Source organism: Eumetopias jubatus, unplaced genomic scaffold (genome assembly GCF_037043125.1).
Source record: "Eumetopias jubatus isolate StellerSeaLion01/CBP00866 unplaced genomic scaffold, mEumJub1_p1.0 scaffold_5, whole genome shotgun sequence".
NCBI lineage: Eukaryota > Metazoa > Chordata > Mammalia > Carnivora > Otariidae > Eumetopias > Eumetopias jubatus.
Genome location: NW_028274811.1, coordinates 89,884,848 through 89,908,136, shown reverse-complemented (window position 1 = coordinate 89,908,136; position 23,289 = coordinate 89,884,848). Strand labels below are relative to the sequence as shown.

At 53.8% G+C, this 23,289-nt stretch overlaps 1 protein-coding gene across 1 annotated transcript; it reads right to left on the bottom strand.

Annotated features, from left to right (window-relative positions):
- Positions 1-1,431: 1,431 nt before the first annotated feature.
- CLTB (clathrin light chain B) lies at positions 1,432-21,477 on the bottom strand. The gene is made up of 5 exons (XM_028102703.2): positions 21,087-21,477; positions 15,260-15,306; positions 7,136-7,253; positions 6,789-6,900; positions 1,432-1,882 (listed from the first exon to the last, which is right to left on the bottom strand). The coding sequence occupies exons 1-5, from the start codon at positions 21,271-21,273 to the stop codon at positions 1,711-1,713; spliced, it is 636 nt and encodes a 211-aa protein (XP_027958504.1). The 5' UTR covers positions 21,274-21,477; the 3' UTR covers positions 1,432-1,710.
- Between the last annotated feature and the right edge of the window lie 1,812 nt (positions 21,478-23,289).

Here is a 23,289-nt window from a genome sequence, read left to right as displayed (position 1 = left end):
GGGCAACCTTGAGTTTCTCATTCGTGTAAAGTCTCAAGTATTCCTGGACTGTCGTCAGATCTAAAGTGTTGATTCGGTGGGACCCAGGTTCCTTCCATGTGTGACTCCATCAATTTCAACACCAGCTGCAAGCTGCCAGAAAGGAAAGAGGAAGTAAAGAAGACACACCCACTTTTTGGGCCCCCTAACACAGTCTAACTTTCTAAGTGGAGGAGTGTATGAGAAGGGCCCCACTTAAGTTTCTTGCTCCCATCATGGTCTCTCAGCTGTAAGGCAGGGATTATAATGTAAAGCAGTACCTCGTGGTGATGGATTCAAGAACATAAGAAGTGGTGAGGACTATGGCACTTCTAAAGAGGACGGCCACTATTTTTAGCTGCTGGCGTTATTGTGTTCTCCTAAAAAAGATATGTTGAAGTCCTAACCCAATATCTCAGGATGTGATCTTACTTGGAAATAGGGTCTTTACAGTGGTAATTAAGTTAAAATGAGGTCATTAGAGTAGACCTTAATCCATTCTGATGGTGTCCTTATAAAAAGGGGAAATTTGGACGCAAAGATAGACAATGCATAGATGATGTGAAGATCAGCTCAGGATTGTAGTGATGCACCTACAAGTCAAAGAATGCCTGAGGCTGCCAGAAGCTGGGAGAGAAGCCTGTACGACAGATCCTTCCCTAGTGCCTTCAGATGGACTGTGATTCTGCTGACACCTTGATTTTGGACTTCAGACCTCCAGAATGGTGAGACAATAAATATCTGTTGTTCTAAGCCAGACACTGTGGTACTTGGTTATGGCAGCTCTAGGAAAATAAAGACAGTTGGCAGTTACTCAAATCTTTTTAAACATTGTGCAGGTCACAGTGGCTTAAACACAGCCTGTTTGCAACCTCTGCTGAATAAGATGAAGGTGTGGTCACTGAGTATTTATCTCAAATCTACAGGGTGGGGGACAGCTGAAGGAGGGAGAGCAGTGAGCCTTCCACATCCAGAGGGTACTGGCCAAACCCAAGGAAAGGAGTCTGGCAGCAGCTACCTTCACCAGCCTCGACCCAGACTTAGAGGGAGCTACCATTGGGAACCTCTGGTCTTGCCTCTTCTCTCCCACTTAAAGCTTCTTACTCTCTGGGAGCCTTGGTGTCCATGGCTATATGATGACAACAACAGAATCCTTATATCACAGGCTTATTGAAGGATCAGAAAGGATCAGGGTTGCAAAAGCATTCCATTAGAGATTGTCTTTCCTCCTGGAGTGGGGGGCAGCAGACATACACAGGTTGGGACACCTCCTTCCAGCTGGGACGGTTTCTAGGAGGATAGCCTCACCTCCCAGGGCCACAAAGCTGGGAAAATTCTAAGCACAAACTGAGCCCTGACACCAGTTATGGCTTCCAGAGAAATGAGAATGATAATAAATAAGTGTAAAAAGAGTTAACAACACACCCTTTAAGCCAAGAAAAAAAAATACATCAGGAGGGACAGTCACAATTTTGTGGACCGAGAGGAGGTGTGAGGGGCTGGGCCACAGGGCCAGGAGGGAATGGGGTGACGGGGGAGGGTTCCTCTTCCCAGCCCCAGGAGATGGGGAGGAACAGAACAGGCTGTGGGTAGCAGCTGCTGGAGGCACTGTGCCCCAATCCTGGCCAAAGCAGCGGCTCCTCCTGTGCCCAGGCCCAGCCCATGCTTTGTGGCCATGCTTGTGACAGGCACCTAGCGGGACAGCGGCGTCTGCTTCAGGGACATGAGCACCGAGCGCAGGCGGGACACGTCTTTGCACTGCTTGCTGCTCTTGGGGTTGAAGTCACACAGCTGAGCTACCTTCTCCCACTCTGTGCCTGGCGTCTCCTCCTTGGATTCCTTCACGAAAGCCTCCTCAGATGCCCTGCAGGTAGAGACAGGACAGAGGTTTCATTGCTGTCTTCCTTTCCCCTGAATCAGTGATGCTCTGCTCCCACTGAGAAAGGCTGCTTTGCCCGACCTACTCCGGGGTAATCTATCCAGAGTTCTTAGCCCTGTGCCCTGTGACCTCAGGCCCCCAGGAACAGCCTTGGCATCGGAGGAAGCCTACTTTGGTCCTGCTTCAGGGCGCTTGCACTTGCTGTCACCTCTTCCTGGAATACTTTCCCTCAGACCTGCTCATAGGTTGTCACTTCTTTTCATGCAGGTCTGAATGTAGGTCTTTCCTCCTCAGAAAAGTTGTCCCTTGCCACCCTAGCTAAAGTAACCTCTTCCCCCTCCCCTACCCCTGCCCAGCCTAGCACTCTGTTCATTACCTTTCCAGCAAGCAACACCTAAAGACCCTTGGAGGAACTAATGCAGTACCTCAGCTATTCCAAAAACTTAGCAGAGGTAGGACATTAACTAACCACCTTATTAACTGAAGTACCTGATTCAGCATTGCCTCAGTGTTCTGTGGACTCTGTAAAGTGTTCTCCAGCAAAGGGTTGTGGTCAAATACACATGGAAAATCCAGTTAAGGAGGATCTTCAAAACAAAACTTTCACAGCCTTTAATGTGCTAATGTGCATCCTGAACTTCCCAGGTGGATTATAACATGCAGATAGAATCTACCACATTCCAAGTGTATTTGACTATAGAGCTCTTTTTAGCCCAGAATGACTTATCTCCATGGAGCCACAGCCTGGGAATACTCCATGGGAGTCTCTGCTTTTGGCTGGAATCAAGTTAGGCTGAAAACTGGTGGTTTCTTCATCAGAAGTTCTGGTGGACAGTTACAGAAGCCACTGATTAAGGAACAATGGAGAAAGACAGTGTAGAGGACAAACCCAAATGTGGGACTCATTAAGAGCAAAACAATAAAAGATCTTCAGTGGAGAGGGCTGGGTCTATGTCGTATTTGGCCAGCAAGGGTCCCTGGAAAGCCCCTTTCTCCTTGTGGCCCCTTCCATATCTCAAACAGGATCAGCTCTGCCACATGCCAGGCAGGGAGCTCCCCAAGTGATCCCCACAGGCTGTGCCAAGGATGAGCTGGCTCTGGGTCAGGTGACCTGGCTCTCCCTCTGTGTACTCATTTCCTAACCTATAAAGTGAGGAGCAGAGCCTCCACCTTGCTGATCCGTCTCAGCGGCCTGAGACTCTAACAAAGTGGCAAATGTGTGCAGGCTTGGGAAAGAATAAGGTGCTGTGTGGAGGTGGACGACCGGTGGGGCTGAGGGGTGCTGCCTTCGGAGCCGTCCCTTTTAGGTCAACAAGAGGCTGTCCTCCAACGTGGCTGTTCAGTGTGTGGCGTGTGGTCCAGCAGTATCGGCGTCGCCACAGAGCTTGCTGGAAATGCAGAATCACGGCCTCGCCTCAGCCCTACTGAATCCGAATCTCCTTTGAACAAGGTCCCCCGTGATTTTAAGGCACAGAAAAGTCTGAGAAGAACTGGTGTAGACTCTTCCCCTCTTCAGGACACCCCCCAGTGCTGTTTCCTCAAGTGCAACAAGAGCACTGAACCCCCTACGTGGTATGTTCCCCAGCACCAATGCTCCTGTCATCCCCACTCTTCTGTTTGAAACCTCCTGTGGGTCTTTGCTGCTTTCAGGATCACGTCGCAACTTGTAGACCTGGCCCCACAGGCAATACTGCAACTAGCCCCATGCTGGCCTCCCGTCCTCAGCTCCCAGCCATCCCCGTGAGCCTGCGCCCCACTCACGGAGGCTGCCCTGGTCTTCTCGCCCTCGCCACCAAGCTCATCCCTTCTTACACTGTAAGGTCTAGCTGAAGGTCCCGCCTTTCCAAAGCCTGCCCTGGCTCCCCCAGCAGACAGCGGCTCCCAGGGCTCGGTGTCCCCTTCCACATGGCCCTTAGGACAACACTCTCCCGACCACGAGCAACCTGTGGGGCAGGCCGTGGCTTATTCCTATTCCCACAGACACTGGCATTGGGCAAGTCCCAGTAAGTACCGGACAGATGGGAGAGTGGACAGAAGGAAGGAACACAAGGCTGTTTCTTGGGTGGATCCTGTGCTCTGTGAGAGAAATGCCAGCCTAGACAGCATCAGAGGCCTGCGGAGGGTGACCCCAGAGTGAGGAACAGCAAATACCTGGCACACACGCTCGTGTCAGACATCACGCAGTCGTCGCTGCTTTGCCTTCCCCTTCACCATGCCAACACCCCCCCCCCAGGCTGTCAACTGCCCATCAACGGGGGCACCATCTGCCATCTCTAATCCTGATTAGGCACAGTCCTGGCTAGCCCCCAAACAGGAACATGTGAGAGGCCCACGGTGCTCTAGGCAGGATCTGGTGGCCAAACTCGGGCTGAAGCTTTGAGGAGGAGCAGTGTGCTTGGGAGCAGGAGTAGAGGATGGGGGTATTTGTGGGAAGCATCTCTTCTTTATGCCTCTGGTACTCAATGTTTTGTTCAACAGAAGACTCCTTCATCCCACCTCCCAGCCCTAAGAGGCATCTCAGAAGGACGGAGTTGGGCTCTTTGCCATTTGCCCCTCCCACCTGGGATGGGCAGTGCATTCTTTTTCTGTGTTCTGCTTTGATTTAGCAAAGCTGCCTTCAGGCAGAATAGATGCTCAACAAACATTTGCTGCAGGGATAGAGGTGAAGGTGGGTGCCTGCGCTGCCTCCTGCTCTGGTCTTTGCCCTGCCACCCCCAGCCCCGGTCCCCGCCTGGCCACACTCATTTATACCCCACAAGCAGGACACCCAAGTCATACAGAGGGGCCCTCGCCCTCTCCCGCTCCCCCGACAGAGGAGGAAAGAAGACACCTACACATAGCCGATGATATCAGCATCTGGCTGCTGGTAGAATGCTTTGTCAGCGATCCTTGAGGGGAAAAGGGTTAGGTGGGGGAAGACAGATGGCAAGACAGACAGGCAGAGGGTTAAAAAGAAAGGGAGACAGCATTAGTACCTCCAGTTGGAGAGCGTTAGGAAGCATAGTCCTGTAAGTCTTAGCAACTATCCACAGCCCAGAGAGGAGAGCAGGGATCCTTCACTGGCTTGAGTGCCTTTTCTGAAACTGCCCTGATCATACTACTGTTCACGAGCTTTCCAGGGCTCCTCACCGCCCCCGTCTGTCCAACCCTGTTATTGGAGACCCTCCACCTGTGACCCCTCCTTCCTGCCTTCTCCCTACCAGTCCCTGGTGCCCAAGACATAACAACCTTTCATGTTTTGCTGTTCCCTAGTCTAGAACACTCTCGCCCAACCCTGCCCTGATGAACTTTTAATCATCCTTCAAAGTCCAGGTCCTAGACACAGAGGTCCCTCCCCCACCCACACCCCTTGCTTCCACAGCCTTCCCCTAGAGAAGCCTACTGGTGAGTTCACCTGCACATGTGTGCTTCTCTCCTCTGAGCTCTTCAAAGATACAGACTGGGTCCTTCCCCATTCTGTCTCCCCAGTGCCCAACCCGGAGCCTGGCCCACAGCAGCTTCCTGAACAGAAGTGCGGCAGCTTGCCAGGGCCAGCCTTGCCTTTCCGGGCCGGCCAGGTACCTTGAAGGACACAGCCTCAAAGGCAGAGCTGCCGGCCAGAGTCTCAGAAGTGGTCTGAGACCATATCCCTGAACGTGCTCGCTAGTGGGCATCCAGGGTCTGCCAGTCCAGCCTCCATTCCCCTTCTTCCCAGGAAGGGCACCCTGATTGTTGTTGGCAGGATCGGGCTGGCCCCACTTCAGTCCCTGTGGTTTGGGTGACACTGACCCCATGTACAACCCAAGGAATGGGACTATTGCCCAGGCTGGGTCCATCAGAGAGTCCCTCCCCTGGTACAGTCACTGGGCCAGGGCCAGGCACAGGACCCACACCAGGCCGGTAAGGGTCAGGTCGAGGATTTCAGCTGGAGCCTATTGGGAAGGATGCTAGTTTCACAGAGGTTATGGAAAGACCATAGCAGAAGCCTGGAGCTGTCAGTGGCCGCCTCTCCCCACACCCCCTGCCCCATTCCAGGACCAGAGGGGAGAGCAGCATCGAGAGACAGTAAACATGAATGCCAGTTGACTTTGTCTGAGCCCCTGGGCCTAGTATTACAGTCCCACCCCTGGCCTTCTCAGTTATACAGGCCACTAACTTCCGTTTATCCTTTAGCGTCTCTGGGCTGAGGTGTTGCCATTTCTACAAGCAGTAAAATCCTGTCCCCAGGTTGGTTCTTCATTCCCGGCCCGGCCTGTGCTTTCTGTGACACTAACCGCTGGGCCCCGGGCAGTCTGGCTCCCATGCCGGGGTCCTGAGACCTCTTCTGCTGCCCGCAGAACTTGCTTCTCTCTGTCTTGGTGAGGTGACAGCACGACAGTGTTCCAGCCCTGACGGCTCTGAGTGCCACCAGCAACTGAGGAGGCAGCCCTGAGGGGTTCAGCTTCTCCTGCCTCTGCATTCTTGCCACCAAATCATCCCTCCTCAAGACAGTCCCCACCCCCTAACTTCTCTCACTGTCCACATGGCCTCCTGTCCCCATAACTCCCCTCATGTCCCCATAACTCCCCCCATGACCCCATAACTCCCCCCATGTCTCCATAACTCCCCCCGTGTCCCCATAACTCCCCCCGTGTCCCCATAGCTCCCCCCGTGTCCCCATAACTCCCCCCATGACCCCATAACTGCCCCCGTGTCCCCATAACTCCCCCCGTGTCCCCATAGCTCCCCCCGTGTCCCCATAACTCCCCCCATGTCCCCATAACTCCCCCCATGACCCCATAACTGCCCCCGTGTCCCCATAACTCCCCCCGTGTCCCCATAACTCCCCCCATGACCCCATAACTCCCCCCGTGTCCCCATAACTCCCCCCGTGTCCCCATAACTCCCCCCGTGTCCCCATAGCTCCTCTCACCGGTTATTGATCTTGTTTTTCTCGACTTGTTCACTCTGACGCTGGTTCCACTCCTCCAGGTCCTTCTTGGCTTTCTCCCGCCACTCCTGTTCTGTCACCTTGGAGGCAGCATCTGTGACCCCAACAGGAGAGTAAGTGGCAGCTTCGCCGTAGGAATGTGAGGGCACAGCTGCCCTGGCTACTCCTCCCCCCACCCCCTGGCAGGCAGCCTCAGGGCCCATCCTCACCCAATACCCACATTAAGGCAGTGCGAGTGGGGGTCCTGTACCCTAAGGCTTCCCCACCCCCACATGTCCCAAACAGCCAACCCAGCTGGGAGCCGCTCCCAGCCTCAGCCCTGCCCTCACCCAGCTCCTGCAGCCGTTTCCTCTGCTCCTCTCTCCACTTGCGGATGCTCTCGGGTTCCTGAGTCAGTCTGTCAGCCTGGGCAATCGCCGCATAGCCATCTGCTGGACCGTTAGCCTCCTAGGGCGCAAACACACAGCAGTGTGCGCAGCCTGCGTACCCGCCCTGTTGCCTCTGCTGCTGCCTGAGTACCAGGCCCCCCCCCCCCCCCGCGCCGGCCACCACATGTGGCTGCCTCAGCTGTCCCCAGCAGCCTCCCACCTGCTGCCTCCCGTGACTATACCCTGCCTTTATACTCGCTGTGCCCTTCACCAGCGACGCTCTCCCATGGGGGACCTGGGCGAGTGACACGGCCCCTGTGAGCCTCACCTTCCTGGTCACGAAGCAGGCTCAATAAGAGTAGCCACCCCTTCACACTGATGGAAGGAGGAAATGAATTTAAAAACGTACAGAGCCTTGAACACTTCCTGGCACACAGTGAGTCCCTTGTGTTCCCGTTATTAAAGTCTCTACTGCAGTCTTATTCACCCACTAACACTTACACAGTCCGAAATGACCTCACTTTCTGTCTGTCTTCGTGACAGCAGGGTCCTTGTCTAGCCTGCTCATCGCTCTGTCCCCTTTGCCCAGCACAGTGCTTGGCACACAGAAGATATTCAGTAAACATCTGCTAGGTGGATTAGCAGCCCTGGGATGGGGCAGGATGCCGTGGCTGAGACTGCACGGTGGTGAACCCGGGCTGTCTGGGTTCAGACCCCACCTGCACTGCTTACTGGATGCATGTGTAGTGGAGGCAAGTTGCTCAACCTTGCTGGGCCTCAGTTTCCTCATCCAAAAATGAGAATAATAATAAAACTACCTCTAAGAGCTGTTGTGAGGACTTGACATGACAGTCTTTGTAGGACATCTAGAAGTGGGCCTGGTGTGGAGTGATGGCTCTGTGAGTGGTAGCTAGAATTATTATTCAGTCTTATCTTACAGGGAAGGAAACTGAGGCCAGGAGCGATGGCATGATGTAGTGGCGGGCGTCCAGGGCTCTGACTCCCAGGCCGAGGCTCTACCCACTTCCCCAGGCGGCCTGCCAGAGCTAGGGACTCCAAGCGCTGGGGGCTGAGAGCTCAACCCAGCAAGGCTGTGACCCCCTGTGGTCTCTCAAAGCCAAAGACCCTTTCCAGTCCAGCCCCATCTCCTGCCACGCCCCCTCCGACACTCGGCACCTACACATTCCCAGCAGCACACACCGTACACACTCCTGCTGCCCCGAGCGTCTGTCTCCACCCCGGGCTAGCTGCAGTTGTTGCCCTCTCCTCCCTTCTTCAGCTGATGAAATCTTCTTCCATCCTCTAGAGTAGCCACCCCCTCGGCAGATTTCACACCCCTTCTTCTCTGTGCTCTGTTACAGCCTTCACCTTCTGCACGAGTCTCCCTGCTGGACCAGGAGCAGGACCTTATGTAGAGCCTCTGAACCCCTGCCCCATCCTTTCATCACTCCCTGTCTTTCAAGCATTCATCAAATCTGTCGGCAACAGGGGCGCCTGGCTGGCTCACTCAGCTAAGCGGCTGCCTTCGACTCAGGTCATGATCCTGGGGTCCTTGGATCGATCCCCGCATCGGGCTCCCCACTGAACGGGGAGTTTGCTTCTCCCTCTCCCTCTCTCTTTGCCCCCTCCCCCCAACTTGTGTTCTCTCTCAAATGAATAAATAAAATCTTAAAAAAAAAACTTGGGCGCCTGGGTGGCTCAGTTGGTTAGGCGACTGCCTTCGGCTCAGGTCATGATCCTGGAGTCCCAGGATCGAGTCCCACATCGGGCTCCTGCTCAGCAGGGAGTCTGCTTCTCCCTCTGACCCTCCCCCCCTCTCATGCTCTCTCTCTCTCTCAAATAAATAAATAAATAAAATCTTAAAAAAGAAAAGAAAAGAAAAGGAAAAAAACCTCTCAGGAACACTGGTGTTTAATGTCCTGTCCCCACAAGACAATGTCCGGTGCCGCCCTCTGCCCAGGGGTGCTCCCCACTGTCCTTGGCACACATCAGTGCTCAGTAAGCAGTGGCTGCATGGATGCATATCCCCGGAGCCAGATGTGCTGGGTAAATGTTTGCCCAAAGGGGTGTGGGCAGCCCGGGTGAAGGAGCACGCAGCGGGAACATGAGGAATGCGGTCTCCCCCTGTCTGGGGGGGAGAGGGAAGGGCGGGCCCAGGGCAGGGTGTGTAGCCTGGCACCTCCCTGGGGTCAGGCCCACCCTTGGGTGGGACGGTTGGAGCACTGCCCTATTCTTTCTGGCACAGGATTACACTTCAATTTAGACAGCCTCTCACCACACCCGAGGGGCCCTTCCAGGGCTCTAATCTGGAGAACAGAAGTTGATCACTAATGTTGAGTGTGCCCCACCCTGCCCCCTTCCGGGAGCAACCCTGTCCTGAGGCCAGGCCACCAGGCCTCCCCCACCCAATCCCATAGGATGTGCCCTGTGCAGACAACTGCAGTTACTTCTGTGTATACGTGCTTATTAAGGTGCTGTGTTTCCTTATCCTCACGGCACTTCCGGCTATCTGAAATGACATGTTTACATGTTTACTCTCTGTCTCCACCCGCCCCCAGCCCCAAGTAAGTGAGCCCCATAAGGACTGAGACTCACTGTCTCTGTATAGCATCTAGAACAGGGAAGGCCTGGCTGGAGGAGGATCTCTAGAACACTTCTTGGATGAATGAGCATATGCTCAGGCTTAGGGATAGCGATGAAAAAGATGACCTGTCCCCTGGGAGTTTGGCAGAGCGAATCTCTCACAAATGAGGACCACGGCTGGGGTACGCACTATAACACAAGTCAGGTAAAGAGCGGAGACAAGGGCGGACACAGTCATTCTAGTCTGGGGGCAGAGACAGGGAAAGGCCATTTTAGACCAGAACTGGAAGCGTAAGGACACTGTGGGGCCAGTGCCTCTGGGAAACTTGAGTACAGCGATGTTTCCAGGCATGGGAGGAGAAGGGGTGGGGGATATGGGCTGGAGAAGGGTCTCTTAGGCAGGAGTTTTGTCACACTGGTGTCCTTCAGGCCCACCATACCCATAAAGCCTACCCTAAAATTAAGAGTCCCAGGTTTTAGTGCTTTAAAACTTGCAGAGGAATCACAATTAAACTGATCTCTTTGATCTTTAGAACCCTACGTGATGGGTTTTATCATCTGTGTTTTACAGGTAGAGAAACTCTAGCTCCAGAGTCCCAAGGTCACCGGGCTGGGAACTGGCAGAGCTGAGATTCCAGCTGAATTCCTGGGTGTGAAACATGCTGGCCACATAGCTCAGCAGGGACAAAAGTCACTTCAGCGTCACGTGATTTGTGACACACTTACTCTCTGTCTCCCTAAGTCTACTTCCCCAAGATCAGAGACGGTGCCCGCTCCTCCAAGTGCCCCCTGCCCCATCCCCCATCTCTCACACCCACACACTACCACCCCTCAGCTCACTTAGTAGCATGGCCAGGAACTTACAAGAAGCTTCCCTGGGCTGCAGAGCACTTTTTCCCAACAGCCCTGTGGGACAGCAGGGCAGGAACTCTTATCCCCTTTTGACAAGTGAGAAATCAACTCAGAGCAGTCAAGAGAGTAGCCCAAGCCCATCTGGTTGGGAAGAGCCACAAAGGAAGCCCAGGCCTTACTGATTCCATCCAAACTCCTCTGCCGCAGCCCATCACAGCACCCCAGCCTGGGAGCAGGAGCAGCCTCGAGGAGCCACTTGGACTCCCATGGGTGCTTCTCATGGGCCCTGGAGCAGCCGCGCCACACATCCAAGGGCACCACACATCCAGGAGCACTGCTCAGTGTAGTTCCAAGTACACTGTGCCCAGGGGTGGCCATGCCCGAAGCCCAGGGTGTGAAGTTCGGCCAAGCTAGACATGCCTCCTCCACCTGTGCATCCACAGCTCGGCCCACTAGCAGGCTCTGGCTGGGAGCTGTGCCCGGGGGTGGGGGCAGGGGGTGCTCCCCTCCCATCACACCAGCCCTGTAGCTTTGGCGTCTCTGGGCTCCCCCAGCACACCATTGTCTGCAGCAGGCCCCAGGCTCCAGGCAAGGCCCACAGAGAGTGCCTTATGCTCTGTACCTTTGCACATGCTTTCCTATCAGGCAAGACGAGCCACGTGCCCCTGGGCAGCCTGGAAACCCACTTCCAGCAGCCCCTCCCTGTCGCACTCCTTGAACGAGTGCAGCACCTGGCGCCGGAGCCTGGTTCAAGTCCCAGCCCTTCCCAGCTGTGGAACTAGAGTGAGCTATTAAAGCTCCCTGTGCATCTTCCTCTTGGTCTGTGAAATGGGGATAAAGACAGAATCTACATGACGGGGGTGTTGGGAGGATGAAGCGAGCTAATAGGCTTAGAGCCCTTGGGTGATGCCTGACACATTGTTAAGAACTCGGACTCCTAGCGCCTGACACCACCCGTGTATCTGAGCCCTTACCATCCTGCGCTATCATCATTTCTTTCCAGGTCTCTGTCCTCTGTCAGAAGCCAGCTCTTTGAGGACAACAGTGGCGGATTTGCCGTCACATCCACCGCCCCGGGCACAGTGCGCGGCACTCACGGCATGGGAGCTGGCGGAATGAAGGGACGAGTGGCCGTCTGCAAAGCCACGGCACACAGCATCAGAGGGCCTGGGCTTTAAAGTCCCCTCCTGCCACTCATTGGATGTGTGACCTCTGAGAAGTCCCTTCCCTGGGCTCCTTGGGTCTCATCGCCTATTAAATGGGAGAGACAACATCCCACTCCACTCCGAGTGTGAAGTGGGGCCCCCTGTAAGCTGTGGAGGATATGCACAGGTGAGGGCCGGCGGGGCTGTGTGGTTCACAATCAGCCCGGCAGACCCCGCGGACACGGGCCTGTGCTGCGGCCCAACCAGGAAGCGCACAGCGGTGTTGCCGGCACGCTGAGTCCTGAGAAGCAGTTTGCTGGCTCCTCTTCTCTGGCCCTGCTGGACTAATTTTCCTGGCCTGGCCCCTGCCAGTGAGCAGTGAGGTTGGGGGTCAGCTACAGGCTGGCAGCCCAGGCGGGCTCCCCAGTGGCTGCAGGAATGCTCTGAGCACCACCCCCCCACCCAAGCTCAACAGGGAAGGGGGCAGAAATGGCCAGGACCGAAAGGCTACAGTCAGGACAGGCTTATCTGGGTCCAGTTCCCTGGCACCCCTTTGCTGAGGGACCCCTCTGCTGGACATGACCATGAAAGCCTCCACGGGTCAGGCTGGCCAAGGATACGCTGTGACTCCAGAGACAGCCAGGAGGATGAGGCATATCCGTCTTTGGGATTGTCCAGCTAAAGCGGAGCTAAGCTGAGCTGCTGATCCCTCTAAGTAGCTCAGAGGGGGATGGTGGCAGTGCGTGGCGGGGGAGAGAGATTGTGCAGGAGGGGGGAAGTCTGCAGGGGCCTTCTATCCGTGTCCCTGGCAGTGCCAGATGGGACTGGAATAAGTGTGGGCAGACTCATCCTTACGTCTTGAGGACCAGGTTTATAGCTGGACACCCTTGTGGCCCAGAGGTTGCCAGGAAAGAATAAGAAATGTAGCCAGAGAGCTCTGGCCAGGACCCTTGAAAGTGTTGGGCATGTCCAAGCAAGGCTTCCCCCCACCTTCCTCCTGCAGCATGAACCACACCCTGGTCTATGGGCAATCCTAAAAAAGTCTACAGGGGCTTTCTGCCTAAGATCCAGCCACTGTGGCAGGCCAGTTCCAGCACAAGGGATGGGACAGAGGGCACCAGATCAGGGGCAGGAGATCTAGGAGAACCTGAGTTTTGCCACTAAGTTCCCGAGCGACTCACCTCACTCATGACCCCTCCCCTGCCTGTAAGGATTCTAGGATGGCATGGAGTGAAATGATTTACAAATAAACATACATGGGTTATTAGTAGCAGTGAGAATAAGAGTTCCCACTAAGACTGGGAAGGAAGCCTGGGATTTCCTATATCCACCAAATAAAAAGTAAGGCTGGGGGGTTGAGGACAGAGAAGCCTCAAGATCCTAACCTACAGAAAGGGGAAATATTATCTTGCTCATAGTGTTCTAGATATTTCTGCAGTTCTAAGTGTATCTCCAGCTCCAGGTCCACTTTAGGACATAGACCTTTTGGGTCAAGTGAAGTCCTTTTGAGTGTGCCCAGGATAGGGGCAGGCCCAGGATAGCCTGGGTCTCCATGATCTACCGAATTGTACAGGAGTAAATGCTGTTTACTGGGTGCTCTCAGACCTAAGGAGACACAAAGTTCCTAAAGTCCTAAAGACTGACTTTTCTAGCTTGCTGATAGCTGAGTAATTTTCCAAAAACGGGACTTGGCTAGGTTCCCCACGTAAGGTACCAGCCTATCCTTCTTACATAAGAAAGTATTGTTTATTCCCCACTGAGGACTTGGGAGGCCAGCGCCTCAATAGGGTGGGGCTCAGGAGATCCTGAAGCTGCAGCCCCAGGGGTCAAGGGTCTCTATCCCACCCAAGTATGGGTGGGGGGGACTGTTCCATCTGCAGGGTCCTGGGGATGCCATCTGTGGGCCAAGTTCTCCCAGTGTAAGGACTCTTAAACCCATTTGTGTATAAATGTGGGGAAGGAGGAGGTGGGTACAGAAAGAAGTAGTCTAACCAGAAATATCCTTACTGGTGTTGTGGGGGGTGGGGTGGGTATAAGATCATTATGAGGATTTTATTTTATTTTATTTTTTTAAAGATTTTATTTATTTATTTGACAGAGACACAGCGAGAGAGGGAACACAAGCAGGGGGAGTGGGAGAGGGAGAAGCAGGCTTCCCGCAGAGCAGGGAGCCCGATGCGGGGCTCGATCCCAGGACCCTGGGATCATGACCTGAGCCGAAGGCAGATGCTTAACCTTACTGAGCCACCCAGGTGCCCCCATTATGAGGAATTTTAAAACAATCCAGTGAAAGTGAAAGCCTTTTCTTTTTCTTATCTCACCCCCATACCTCGGGGCTAACCACTCTTAACCGTTGTTAACAGCTGGTGCACATCCTTTCAGATATTCTGCACAAATATATTTCTAAAATAAAAAAAAAACTGGATCACACTGTGCATATTATTCTGCAAGGGGCTTTTCCACTTGATATATTGTGGGCATCTTTTCATGTCAATACAGAAAGCTCTGACTGCTCTTTTGAACAACAGCATGATTTTCCAATTTACCCATCCAGGCCCTTGATGCTGGACACTTAAGTCGTTTCAGTTTGTCTGTTATTTTTTTAACTTTCTGTTTGAATACAGTTGACATACAATGTTACATTAATTGTAGGTGTACAACATAGTGACTCAACTTCCGTCTATGTTATGCTGTGCTCACCACATAGTTTGTCTACTTTTGTAAATAATCCTGCAAAAATCTGGGAGGCCTTGTCCAATTCTTTCCTTAGGGAAGATTCAAAGCAGTGGAATCTCTGGATCAAAGACCTGCACTTAAAATGCTCGGACACGGGGGCACCTGGGTGGCTCAGATGGTTAAGCGTCTGCCTTCGGCTCAGGTCATGATCCCGGGGTCCTGGGATCGAGCCCCGCATCAGGCTCCCTGCTAGGCAGGGAGCCTGCTTCTCCCTCTGCCTCTGCCTCTCTCTCTCTCTGACTCTCATGAATAAATAAATAAAATATTTTTTAAAAATTAAAAAAATCTTAAAAAGAAATGCTCGGACACAGTCACTCAGTCCAGCTTTCCACCAGTGGCACAGATGCGCGCAGGGCCCAGTGTGCACTGTGCCACTGTGGGCCACTTTATCTCTCCTTGCTGGACATCACCATGGGCAACCTGAGGCCGCACACCATCAATCCCTGTCTATAGTGGTCCTTATTCTTCCTGCCCTTCCCCCACACGACAGAAAAGAAAGAAAGAGAGAGAGAGAAAGAAAGAAAGAGAGGAAGGAAGGAAGGAAGGGAGGAAGGAAGGAAGGAAGGGAGGGAGGGAGGGAGGGAGGGAGGGAGGGAGGAAGGAAGGAAGGAAGAAAACATGTCAAAACCCTTGTCTATGTTCCCATCCCAATGCATCAGACATAATGAATAGAATAACTTGGAGCCCTAATCCCACCGATGATGGGGCCATAAGTTATTGAGATCCAGGCTGTCAGTTCCTACCGCTGTTATGACAGAATCTTGCTTACCTGAAACACATCTCCATTGACCGTGGTCCCCATGTCCTCAGAACCAGCTAGAAAGAGAACAAAGAAATGGCATTATTCGTTGCTCAGCTTAAAGCAAGCACAGATGGTCCTACATTAGCGCCCTGAGCCACCCTCTGTCTGTGTCCAGACACAACCCCCTCCCCATGGAGACATACTGGATACCTAAATAAGTTGGGCTCAAGCCGTGACTGTTCACAAAGCCTTCTCACAGCCATTGTCACATGTGCTTTTCACCACAACTCTGTGATGAAGTTATCCACCCATTTTACAGATACTGGAACTAAGGCTCAGAAAGGCTATGTGATTGCCAACAGCCACCCAGCCAGTGACAGCCTCTCACCTACCTGAATGTAGTTTACACTCGGCCATGGCTAGCAATGGACTGACTGTGTGTGGAGCCTGCGCCTGGTGAGCAGGCAGAGACGCTGTCGGCTCAGGGCGGTGTCTGCGAGCACTAAGAACAGGGGCCCAGCGCGTCACTGCCTGTCCCCGCGGTGCCTGGAGCAACTGCTCCACCTGGGAGAGCAGGAACTGCAGCCCCCACCAGGCAGCACCTGGCCTATTTTTCCTCCTTCCGCTCCTCCTAAAGGATTTTCTTTTGCCCTCAACAATGACTCCTTCCGGTCCCTTTCCCTGACAGCTGATTAGTCACAAATTCCTGTGGCTTTTGCTGCAACGGTGACCCTCAAAGTTGTCCCCTGCTCTCTGTCCCCTGTCCAGTCTGTTGGTCCTGTTGGTGACAAACACCTAGAAGACCTACCTGAGTCCTTGTTCCTCACCCCTGTCTTCCCCAGACGCGTGCACAGTACCCGCGGTATCCGCCACTTAGTAAGAGCTCAGAAACTTATGTGTCAGATAAACACCAATAAATGCATCAGAAAGGGGCGCCTGGGTGGCTCAGTCGTTAAGCGTCTGCCTTCGGCTCAGGTCATGATCCCAGGGTGCTGGAATCGAGTCCCGCATCGGGCTCCCCTGCTCCGCGGGAAGCCTGCTTCTCCCTCTCCCACGTCCCCTGCTTGTGTTCCTCCTCTCGCTACCTCTCTCTCTGTGTCAAATAAATAAATAAATAAATAAATAAAATCTTAAAAAAAAAAAAAAGCATCAGAAAAAGAACGGATGGCTTTTGTCCGCTCGCAGGCCTTTGACCTGACTCCGACTTCACCCTCTCCCAACCCTCTTTCAAACCAAACGCCAAGGGCTCACATTCTGTAAGGCATACACTTACCTATGTCACTCCTCTGCTTACAAATATAATAAAAACAAACGAAAAAGAAACCCGCCTCCCATGGACCATGGTGGCCTATAGGGTCTGCTCCCGCCTTGGGGACCGGCAGGGACTTTCCCTCAGCCTGGAAGGCCTTCCTACCCATACCAAGTGGGCTGTTCCCTCCCTCCCTTCAGCCTCTGCTCAAACGCTGTCCTAGCAGCGGCCTTCCCTGACCCCCGGGACACTTACTGCTCTGACAGCCCACCCTCCTGCCCCTGCAGTATTTCCCCATGGTACTTACCACAGCCTGACACGCTTATTTGTGTAGGTCCTTATTATCTATCTTCCCCACTTGAATGGCCCCTCGTGAGGGCAGGGACTTTGTCTTGCCCAATGCCAGCGCCCAGCATCTAAAACAGTGCCTGGCACATAATTGGGCTCAATAAATATCTGTTGAATGAGTACCTCAAACCTCAGACCATAGCACATGAGAACCTCTACACTCTGGCCTTGCCCACTTTCCTGCCTCACTTCCCACCAGTCCCTCTCACAGATATTCTGGGGACACCTGGGGGGTGCAGTCGATTGAGCATCCGACTCTTAGTTTTGGCTGGGGTCGTGATCTCGGGATCGTGAGATCAAGCACGTCAAGACCCACATCAGGGGCGCCTAGGTGGCTCAGTCGGTTAGGCAACTGCCTTCGGCTCAGGTCATGATCCTGGAGTCCCAGGATCGAGTCCCGCGTCGGGCTCCCTGCTCAGCAGGGAGTCTGCTTCTCCCTCTGACCCTCCCCCCTTTCATGTGCGCGCTCTCTCTCTCTCATTCTCTCTCTCAAATAAATAAATAATATCTTAAAAAAAACAAAGACCCACATCAGGCTCTGTGCTCAGCGCAGAGCCTGTCTGTCTCTCCCTCTCCCTCTGCCACTCCCTGCTATGCGTGTGCTCTCTCTCTCTCTCTCTCTCTCTCTAATAAGTAAATAAGCCTTAAAAAAACTATTCTGGTTTCCTCCTTCCTCAAACACACCAGTCTGCAACCCATGCCTTTCTTCCTCCCTTTTCTCTCAAAAGAATACTCTTTTGGAATCAGTCATTCTCCAAGACCCAGTTCACAAGTCACCTCTTCTGGGAAGTCCTCCATTACTTCCCCTACTTCTCTAAGCACTGAAGAAAGGTTTCACCTCTGGGATATCCCACAATATTGTATAGCATTCCCCACTCTCTTATGCAATTACCTGTGACCTCCCAAGGGCCATGCACTCCCTGTCAAGCCAGGCTCTGTATCCTATTCAGTTCTTAAGGGCTCCTGCCCAGAACAGGTGAGCAGTGAGTACTGGCTAAATGCAAGATGAACTGCTCTCTGGGGGTCCACCATGACCTGCAAGGCCTGCCTAAGGCCTCTCGGAAACTGTGATGCCTCCCAGCAAAAAGCCACAGGAAGCCACACGAACTTCCCACAGATGGACGAGTACCCCTTTACCAGCCAGATAGGGCTGCAAGCAGGGACCACACTGATTTCAGCCTGGGGACTGAAGAGAGGGATACTTAATCTTATGGAAATAATCCCTGGTTCATATAAATTTTCAAACAGTGATTGATTCTGACCGACTATGTCTCCTGTCATCCCTACTCATTCCCTAGGGCTACTCCTGCATGGGTGGCCTGGTCCCTAAGTCGGGGGGAGGGGGCGATGGGGTTTTAGTGGCAGCATCTTCTGCAAAGGGGCTTCTTCTCCTGGGGCCCCTCCTCAGGGCCTAACATTATCAGTGTCATTCACGATGATGCCAGGCTGGATGTTTGGCCTTTCTGGAGTGGAAGGAGCACCACCCCATCCCACTCTGACCAGACCAGTCTTGGGCCCCTGGTCCACAGTCCTGGTGCCTACCCTGGTCTTCAGAAAGTCTCTCTGCCTCAGTTTCTCAGTCCCATGAACATTCCTCTGGATTTGAAATTTCAGCCTCTTGGAGAATCCACACCCACCCACACATAGAACTGAGTATCTGTTCCCACAGTGCTTTCTAATTATTGCACATTTACAATCTTACGTCCGCAGTCAGAGGCCTGCAGAACAGGAGCACGGCAGATATGAGGCCCACGGATAACCCTGTGGGCGTTGCTTCCCTCAGATTCCTGACCTCTTTTGGAACAAGGGCAGACAGGGTCCAGAACATTCCTGGGAGCTTACTGAGGCCCAGCAGGGGAAACAGGCTTGCCAGGAACTGACTGGGCAAGTCAGGGACAGAGCCAGGCTGGGGCTCAGAAATCTGGGTGTGAAAATGTAAACCTGCTAGGCCCTACCCAAGGCTGATGAATGGAAACAAAGTGTCCATTGCCCTGGCTGGTCCCAGATCCCGCCCCAGAGGAGAGACTCAAGGCGGCTGGGCTCCGGCTCAGGCCTAGACCAGACACCTCTTTCCCCTGGGGTAGCAGGGAGCCCCACAACGGGGCACTCAGCACAGGGGCGCCGTCTAGGAGAACAGACTCAGAGGTGTTGATTGGCCGCAGCTCCGGAAGCCAGCTTCTCCCAGCTCCCAGCAGGCCAAGGCACTTTTTCTCCACCCTATCCGAGCTTCTGGTATTCATCAGTGGTCAGGGAAGATTACTTGCTCAGCACCACCTAGGCCTAGGAAGGTCAGATCAATCCCATCCTGTCTGGCCACCTACTGAGCCACCATCCTATAATACCTCCCTGATCCTCAGGCCCCACTTAGGAGGGCAGCTGAACTTTTGCAGCTTCAGCAGGTATGAGTCTGGAAGACCTTCAGAGGGCCATGTCTCTGCTTCTCCCCCTGCCTTCGCCAGTCTGGGGTCAATCTGTGCCCCCACTCCTGCCACAGAGGGAACCTCCCATCCCGGCTGTGAGCCCCTGGAGCCCCACTGTCCTGGGAGAGGCCACAACCTGCTCAACTCCCAGGGCCTCTGGCTGCCCTCAACCTAAGCTCTACCTGCCCTTCTCTCTCAAGGGGTTCTGACATCAGCTCTTCTCAGCGGGGCCTCCTCCAGGCCAAGCCAGACTGAGAAAGCTGGTGGTTTCACAGAGGCGGTGTGGACTAGTGAATAATGAATAGAGGGAGGCATTTCCTACGAATTCCCTGGGATGTGTGAGGATCCATGCTGAGGTGACAGGAGCTGCTGCTTCAGAAGCCCTCCGCTACTGGCTTGCTTGGGTGGCAAAAGCCAGCCCTCCAGCCCATCACCTCCTAGGGCGACTGCTATAGCATTTGAAAGAGTGTGGAGGGCTAGCTAGGATCAAGTCCCAGATCGGCCACTCATGGCTGTGTGACTTTGGGCAAGACACTCAGGCTCTCTGGACCTCCAGTTTCTTAGATGTTACAAAAGCCTTGCTCATTTCTTATATCAAGGGGTACAGAGATGCTTCAAGCTCCTCAAGCCACAGAAATTGTCTTATTCATTTCTGAATCCCCAGTGGTCCTGGCACACAGGAGACCTTCAGTACAGGTTGAATAAATACAAATATGACTATAAGGAACCTAACCTGTAAACTTTTTTTAAAAAATATAAGCTATCACTTATTCCAACAGGCCCATAAGCCCCCACCAAAACACAACAACATTAACAAGAAGCATGGCATGTTCTGCATGCACCCATGAAGGTATCTACTCTTTAACTAAGTATTTTAAGAAACTGTCCTTTCAAGCCAGAACCAGAACAGGAATATCCTTGATAAACATGCTATCACAGGGACCAGGCCCTGAATCCAGATCTAAAGCTAACCACAGTAGCCCTGAACCACCTTTAGAAAACCATTAATAGACAGTTGGAAACCCCAGGAGGGCAGGACCACATCTGACTGAAGCCTTCTGTGCCTTTGCCCCCACCTTGGTATCTAACCCAGAGCCAGACATATGGAAGACAGTGCGGTTAGGTGGAGACAGTTTCGAGTCTGACAGAAATGGGTTAAATCCTCACTGCCACTTATACTAGTTGTTTCAGAAGGGTACCTTTTGAGTCTCAGTTTTGCCACCTTTGAAATAGGTTTGACAATGCGTATGAAATGACTAAATGTAAGTAAAGTGCCTAGTCCAGTGGCTGCAGGATGCAGGTGGTCGGTCCCCCAGGGAAGGTTTGTGAGTTCTTGGAGCACCCAGCGTTCCCTGCTTTGCCAGCTGTAGGGAAGAGCTAAGACTGAGGGGCCGGAAGAGCTAAGACTGAGGGGCCGGAAGAGCTAAGACTGAGGGGCCGGGAGGTCTGTGTTCTGCCCATGCCTGCAGGGCTTAGCTGGGGGCCTGGGACGACCAGGCAAGGGGGAGGCTCAGGAGAGACTCTGAGGGCTGGACTGTGTTGGATTTCAGGGCCAGGCAGTGGTGGAGCTGGCCCTGGGTTGAAATGTCCTGACAAATTCCTGTGGGCAGAGCCAGGTTCACAGCCCGGGGCAGGGCCTCAGATGAAGCTCTCCAAGAAGATTCCTCCCGGTCTCCACCAGGTCCCTCTCAAACACACACAGCCCCAGGCCTGCACCTGACCCGCCATACCAGGCCCTTGGTCACTCCCCTGCAGGGCCCCGAGGCCGGGTCTGCGCCGCCAGGTACCCGGGTGCGAGCCCCAGGCCCCCAGTTCCCAGGCCCCTGCACTGACTCACCCCCACTCGCGGGTCCCGGCTGCGCGAGGGCCCCATGGCTGCCGGCAGGTGCCCCGAAGCCCTCGTCATTCTCTATGCCCGCGATCTCACTCTCCTGCTGGGCCAGGAAGGCAGCCGCCGGGTCCTCCTCGACCGCCTCGGGGGCCCCGCTCTCCGACGACGAGAAGAAGCCAAAGTCATCAGCCATTTTCCCCGCGTCTCTGCTGAAGCGTCCGCCTGGCGCTCGGCTCTGCCCGGCGCGTGCCCGGTGCTGCGCCCGGCGGCCGCGACACTGTCACCCGAGCCGCCCGGGGAGCCGGCCTCGGCTGGGACGGGCTCGGCGCTGCGGCCCCACACTTCCTCTCCGCCACCGGGCCCGGCTCGCCTGTCACTGCAGCTGCAGGCGGGAGGAGCCGGGACGGGAATGCGGTGATGTCACCGGCGGAGGGAGGGGGCCCGCAGCGCGGCCGGAGGTCGCCTCGGAGCGGCCACAGGAGGGCGGCAGCAGGACGGCGGCGCAGCCCTGGGGACCCAGAGGCCGGGGCAGCTCTTTGCCAGGACACCAGGACGAGGCACAGTGCCCGCCGGGTCTGGAAGCAAGCGGACCAGGGCGAAGTGGCCGGGGCACGAACAGTTCAGACCGCCAGAGTTTGTATGAGCCGGCTGGGCCCCTACTGAGAGGCTGGGCCCCTTAAATGTCCCTTCAGTATTAAGTGGCCTGAGAAAGACCTAATTTATCCACTGCGGGCAGGCAGCCCTGGCCTGTGGAGCATCAAGGGGGTGGTCGCAGCGCAGACCTTGCTCCTGAGTCATGCTACAAGTTTCCTTGCCTAAGCTGGGCAAATATTATGAATCTTATTATTGTGAGCCTCCCCCTCTATAAGAGGAGGAGAACTACACTTGGAGAGGTGACACTATGTCGCACTGCCTCTTGCCTCCTTCCTGCAAGTCCAGGGCTGTGCCCAATAGGCCTTGTGGCTAAAGTACATTTCTTACACATTTCTCTTCATTTAGGGTGGCTTCAGCTCAGACCGCCAGAGTTCGGATGACCTGACTGGGCCTCTACCTTAGAGGCTGGGTCCCTTAAATATCCCTTAAGTATGAAACTGCTGGAGAAATGCAGACCTAATTTATCTAGGCAGCCGGCCACTCCACCCAGCCACCCTCAGTAAACAGTCTCTGCCTCCTCCCTGCCAGCACGCCACCAAAAACCAGGACAACAAAATGTAGTAGTAAAGCTAGCTTGGTCAAGGAGAGATTACAGTCTGTGAGACCCATAGATGGTAAATGGACCATCACAGCATCGTGGGTGAGGTGCTCCGACATTTAAACATTAAACATTTAAACACATTAAAAAACTCTCCCCGGGAGACCCAGAGAACCATCAGATTTGGACGTCGGGATTTTTCTCTTTCTGATTTTGAGACTTGAAGGTCAACTATGAACTGGAAGAGAGAAGGAAAAGATGCGCCCTAAACTGTGAGTAGTGGTTTTCTTTTTCTTTTCTTTTTTTTAAAGATTTTATTTATTCATTTGAGACACAGATACAGAGAGAGAAAGCATGAGCAGGGAGAGAGGCAGAGGGAGAAGCAGGCTCCTCACTGAGCCAGGAGCCCAATGTGGGGCCCGATCCCATGACCCCGGGATCATGACCCGAGCCGAAGGCAGACGCTTAACCATCTGAGCCACCCAGGCGCCCCTGAGTAGTGGTTTTCTTAACGGGTGGGGAGTAGAAGCAGAGTTGGGGTGAAGGGGAATTTCCCTTTTGCTCAGTAATACTTCGATGTCGGTCTAATCTTATGAGAATATAGTTGTTTATAAGGAGTGTAAAAAAGAAAAATACTTGGGGCGCCTGGGTGGCTCAGTCATTAAGCGTCTGCCTTCAGCTCAGGTCATGATCCCGGGGCCCTGGGATTGAGCCCTTCATTGGGCTCCCTGCTCCGCGCGAAGCCTGCTTCTCCCTCTCCCACTCCCCCTGCTTGTGTTCCTTCTCTTGCTGTGGCTCTCTCTGTCAAATAAATAAAATCTTTAAAAAGAAAAACACTTAAGCCCCTGCACAACCTGGTCCAAGCACACTACTCCACAGTCATCACACACCTCTTGTTCCCCCCAACCACAGGCTCAGGGGCTGGAAAGACTAGAAAGTTTGCTAGTTTAACAAACCAGCCTTAAGTGTCAACTCCAGGTTTTGTGGAGACAGAAGGACTATGAACTCTGTGCCCAC

Coding starts and splice junctions, on each gene's coding strand:
- CLTB (XM_028102703.2), bottom strand. CDS start 21,273: ATGGCTGATGACTTTGGCTTCTTCTCGTCGTCGGAGAGCGGGGCCCCC. Junction 15,307..21,086: donor GCCGGGACCCGCGAGTGGGG/GTGAGTCAGTGC, acceptor TTCTCTTTCTAG/CTGGTTCTGAGGACATGGGG. Junction 6,901..7,135: donor GAAACGGCTGCAGGAGCTGG/GTGAGGGCAGGG, acceptor TTGGGGTCACAG/ATGCTGCCTCCAAGGTGACA.